This window comes from Papaver somniferum, chromosome 9, assembly GCF_003573695.1.
Source record: "Papaver somniferum cultivar HN1 chromosome 9, ASM357369v1, whole genome shotgun sequence".
Lineage (NCBI taxonomy): Eukaryota > Viridiplantae > Streptophyta > Magnoliopsida > Ranunculales > Papaveraceae > Papaver > Papaver somniferum.
The window spans coordinates 136,817,807-136,822,740 of record NC_039366.1 but is presented as its reverse complement, the minus strand read 5'-3'; the positions used below and the strand labels follow the sequence as shown (position 1 = coordinate 136,822,740).

At 34.4% G+C, this 4,934-nt stretch overlaps 1 protein-coding gene across 5 annotated transcripts; it reads right to left on the bottom strand.

Moving 5' to 3' along the window:
- Positions 1-266: 266 nt before the first annotated feature.
- Positions 267-4,651, bottom strand: LOC113308876. 5 transcript variants are annotated; one of them, XR_003340155.1, is made up of 8 exons: positions 4,469-4,651; positions 4,225-4,299; positions 2,127-2,386; positions 1,842-2,000; positions 1,667-1,783; positions 1,492-1,592; positions 1,118-1,397; positions 267-527 (listed from the first exon to the last, which is right to left on the bottom strand). XR_003340155.1 is itself a non-coding variant. In XM_026557325.1 (4 exons), exons 1-3 carry the CDS (start codon positions 4,528-4,530, stop codon positions 2,149-2,151), a joined length of 375 nt encoding a protein of 124 aa, XP_026413110.1. In that variant the 5' UTR covers positions 4,531-4,651; the 3' UTR covers positions 1,701-2,000; positions 2,127-2,148. The 5 variants fall into 5 exon arrangements, 1 of the variants encoding a protein (XP_026413110.1); XR_003340156.1 differs by having other exon boundaries at positions 1,667-1,760; XR_003340154.1 differs by lacking the exon at positions 1,667-1,783 and having other exon boundaries at positions 1,492-1,621.
- Between the last annotated feature and the right edge of the window lie 283 nt (positions 4,652-4,934).

The following is a 4,934-nucleotide window of genomic DNA, read 5'->3' as shown; positions in this document are numbered from 1 at the left end:
TATTTGCCACAAGGTTGCCACGGTTTTTCTTTGCGTGGCTAATAATTTAACAGCTTTTACCACGGTTACCGTCGTGGCTAATAATTAGTTGGATGGTACATATGTGGGGTTATTATCCACGGTGTTAGACACAATTTTTAGGCGTGGGTTTTGCTCCAAGATCATTTTATGTAGCTGGATTTCACTGAAGCTATTTAAAAACTGAAATAACAGGACAATATTTACTTACACAACAACAATTTCAAAAAGACAATCTATTCATTAAAAAACACAAGTACTACATGTTTGTCTGATTGATTACATTCCAAAGCAAATAAAAACTTAATACTTGACCATTTTGAGTCTGATACAAGAAAACAAATAAAAACTTAATACTAAACCATTTTGAGTCTGATAAAAGTTTCAAGAGAAATTTAGGTGAATGAACACAAAATACTTAAATTATCACAGATGGATTTCTTACTTCCAAAGTTAATTATGATATATCTTACAACACCTTGAACATAATATCTTTCGATGAAATTAACCTGCAAAATGTAGACATCAAATCTGATATCAATGACAAATAACAGAAGAAAATATCCATGTATACAAAATTTATAGAGGCTTAATTTTTTATCCCTTCAAATATAACATGTGGTCTAAACCATTAAGAAGATATAGAATAATCATAGGTACAACCATTCATCCAACTATAATCTCTCACGTACACCTATGGATTCAAACAAGTACAAATATCCATCAATACATTTAAGCCCATACACCTAGTTACGCATAAATCAATCCATGGCAGAAAAAAGAACAAGAAATTTAGAGTAGTCCAAAACCAGTACACCCATTTCCAAATTTTCTAATAATTCAATATGATATCATCCACTGGTGTACGCAAATATTAAGTTGGTTGGCAAGCTATTGGCTAACGATATGCTAATATGTGTCGTGACAGCTAAAATAAAGAATGTGTCCGCAAATATCACTATAGTCCATGATGTTAATCCAGAGTCTAACTTAACAATTATGCCATCGTCTTTCTAATAAGTTGCAGCAAGGGGAACATGTTTAGAGGTTTATAAACAACTATGCACAATCATTTGTACTAATAAACAGAAAACATTACCTCAGATTCATTCTGCGTATGAACCTGATCCTCCTTCAGTGTCTTAATTTAATGCAGCATTTTCCTCGTTGTTTTGGACAACATTTGAAGAAGATTCACCCTAAGCTTGGTTACTTTAATTGCGAACCAACACCACGAATCCGACCAGGTTTCTCAGCTCCCATGATTTTGAATACTTGTCTCCTTTCAGCTGGCCATAAGAAGTGAGTTCCAAGATTGAAACATCATTATCTGAACCATTCTCTTCTAAATCTTCCCTCTCTAAGGCTTCTATTTGAGCCTGCAATTATAATATGCAAAGTTAAAGGGAGAACAAGTTGCAACAATTTTACTAATTATAACAGCATTCAAATTAACGTATTAAAAAGCCATACGTGATTTGCTTCAGCTTTAGGGTTGGAAGTTTTCCCTTCTCTGGCTCTATAGGTTTTCCGATACACAACCGCTAGACTTGCTTTCTTTTGCGTTGTCTCTTCTATATGTTCATATATAGTATGTCAAGATCTACATGAACATTAACTATCAATATCGATTGAAATTAGTTGTTACCTCTATCGCGTGGTTCACGAATGACTTAGTACCACCATGATGAGGCACAGACAAATGCTTTCTACTTGCTTTGCCATTCTTGCTTTTTTTTCTTCTATGTTATTCAACGTTCACAAGCTAGAAGTCACAGTTTAACATATAAACTCATAAATGATAAATCTGTAAACATTCTCACCTTGAATTCAGGTGAACACCAATGTATCAACATATTTGCCTACTGAGTGTCAATAACTTCGTTTGGACAACTAGCTCTGTTTTGTGCATCAGTCTTATTCTCATCGAAATGTTCCAACCTCATGTTACGTTTGTTTGCCTTCCATTTTACATGGATTTTCTGCTCCACCCGAAAGTTGATCTCATCAGAATAATGAAAAATATTCCACAATATTCATCAGTTAAAATTCAGCAATCTTCAATCAGTTAAATAATTTGATATATTGGTTAAAGTAATTTTCTTTACCTTTATCTCTTCAATGGCTTCTTCAAGCTTCCTTTTGGGGCACTTCAGACCAGTCATGAATGTCAAAAGGGAAGTTTTCTCCATTTAGTGCCAGCTTTCCACAATAAGCCGAAATCTTATTTGCGTTCGGTCCAACTGGTGCACCCTGCCAAAATTCCAGTGGTACTTTCTCGCCCTTTTTCATCTTTGTACGAAAGTTCAACTTAGACCCTCCTCTTACTTTCTTTGCTGCCGGAGGTTGTGGGTTGCCATCTATATTCCTGCAAGAACCATAAACAATAAGTAAGCACATAATAACGAAACAAAACGATCACACAACGTGTGGATAAAAAACACATAATAAGAAATTAATGAAAAGTTGTATTTAAGTTTCAAAAGAACCACATAATACAAAAAACTACAATCGCAAAACAGATTCTATTGTCATGTAACATTTACCTTGAATGAACAACTAGGAAAAACTGAAAAAAAAGAAAAACAACCAGCATAAACTGGACACAACTGTATGTCACGTAATTCTACAAAAAGATTTTTTAGTCGGGTAAGTTCACAAAAGCTCTTGAGAACATATTTATGCCTTATGGCATAGCCAAGACAAAAAAAAAATTCAACAAAAATATGTGTGTGGGGGGGCTCGATATGCGTTCTGCATATCACATTCTATATCCCTGCATATAGCCAAGACATTAAAGACTTAAATCAAATCCTTGGTATTTTTAAATCCAGCCCAAAACATAATTTTGAATTTGTTTTGCGGTTACCACAGGTTGAGCATGACGTCAATAAGATTGCCAAAAAGGAAAAGAAGACTTTAACAATAATTGGTGTACATTTTCATACATTGGTAAGTTGATGCAAGCAAATAGTTATAATTAAAGAAGGAAGCACTAATAGAATACAATAAAGATATTAATAACAATGTGGAGTTCGCAAATTGCAGACATCAAGTAGATATTCAGATGACAAACTGCAACAAAAAGATAAAAGCGACATATAAATTACTCAAAACTATGAATAGAGTCTGTAATCTTACGGTGATGAAACTTTACCGTAATTTACCTACATAGTATCCATTGTTATTCCTATTTCTATATAGCACTATGTGTACCTATAAACCACCAACAATCACGTGGTCTGAGGAGATTAGACATTCATAATTATTAAAAGATCCAATCATTTGATCATAAAGCAGAAAATGTGCATAAAAGGAACGAAAAATCCATTGACAAAAGAAAATAGGGGTCAGTTAACCATATTGATAATGTCCTTAACTCCTAAGATAATAAAGAAGGGAAAATAAAGGGACTGTGTTATACAATTAGTGACCAAAACAGAGAATTTTTCACCAAATATGCATTCAAGATGAAAAGTATTTTGTGATTCATAGACTCGGATTAACATTAACTGGAATTTTAAAACAAAAATCTAAATTTGGATCTAAAAGAATCTCTTTAAGTATCAACTCCTCCTTCCTATAGCTCTTTAAGTTCTTCAATCAAGGATCTCAAGTACACATAAATATGGTTCACTGGACTACTTGGATCATAAGTATCAGTTCTCCGTTCTTTATGCCATCTCATGTCCTTGGCAGTTTTGGAAGACATAAACAAAGGCTGAATCCTTTTAATGGGAAGTGGCGGAGTATCTTAGAAGGAGTATTAGGTCTCACTATCTTCCACCTTGAAGCCCCGCAAATAGTGCACTTGTCCACGGTTTTTCCTTTCTTTCTAGAGTGAGAATACCAAACAAAAAAGCAATTTTCATAAACTCGTGATATTTAAGCCAACAACCTACCCTCAAATAACTGGGTTCATTAGAATGGAGACTTAATACACATCCAGATGCACATCTCTTACTGAAAAAACAACATTTTCTGGGAATAACCAAAACCAGTATTTGACTAACCTAGAAAGACATGCATACTGGGTTTTCCAATTACACTTGAATTAGAAATTTCAAAAGCCTAGTATATTTGATGTTATAAAGCAAGAACATTAGCTGAAATTTCAAAACAAAAATCGAACTTTGATCTAAAAGAAACTAAAAATGGATGACAATTGCAGTAGGAAACCAAGGAACAAGAAATTAAACTTCTTACCAGCTTGTGCAGATAAAATCGATGATGTCCTGCAGAGGATAATGAAATTGATGATTTCCTTCTTCCAAATCTGACCTAATATCATAAAATAATCCAAATTAAGGAAGATAAATTCTAGATCAGTGTAAAATAATTGAAATCGATATGCAATTAGGTTGATTCCTACATAAATAATTACTACTTAAAAAACCCTAGTTTCAGAAAATCAAAATAAGAAGATATAATTTTACAAATCCCATCTTACCTGAAGTATAATCTTCTCTGTGTATACGGTTTCAAGGTATCGATTGTTTTTATAGCATCCATAATCGAAGAAAGAGGATAGTTGAGGGAGGTGGGAAGAACTGAAGGAACTGGGGAGTTATCATCAGGTGGAGATCGTGGTCTTCTGCAGGTTTACTAGTTACGACTTTGGGTTTTAATAGAATTTCACAGCAAACAATTGCTACGGCAGTATTTGTTGACCCGAAGCAAGAGGCCTGCTATACCCACGGCCCATTCTGTCGTGAGTAGAAGATATCCGGCAGGCTTATAACGTGTAAGGCTAGACGCGTGGCAAGTTGATATCATGTCGTGGCAAATGAGAGACCTATTTGCCACAGTTACCTGTTTAGCGTGGCAAAATGTTACATATAGCCACGGATATTTAAATCCGTGGCAATTGGGTCGTGACTAAAACTCAGTAATTTTGTAGTGTCTGTCTCACACAG

Bases quoted from the DNA above. Each gene is read 5' to 3' on its own strand.
- LOC113308876 (XM_026557325.1), bottom strand. From the start codon at position 4,530: ATGGATGCTATAAAAACAATCGATACCTTGAAACCGTATACACAGAGA. The intron at 4,300-4,468 runs GTAAGATGGGAT...TTATGATATTAG, and splicing joins CAGAGAAGATTATACTTCAG to GTCAGATTTGGAAGAAGGAA. The intron at 2,387-4,224 runs GTAAGAAGTTTA...TGGTTCTTGCAG, and splicing joins GATTTTATCTGCACAAGCTG to GAATATAGATGGCAACCCAC.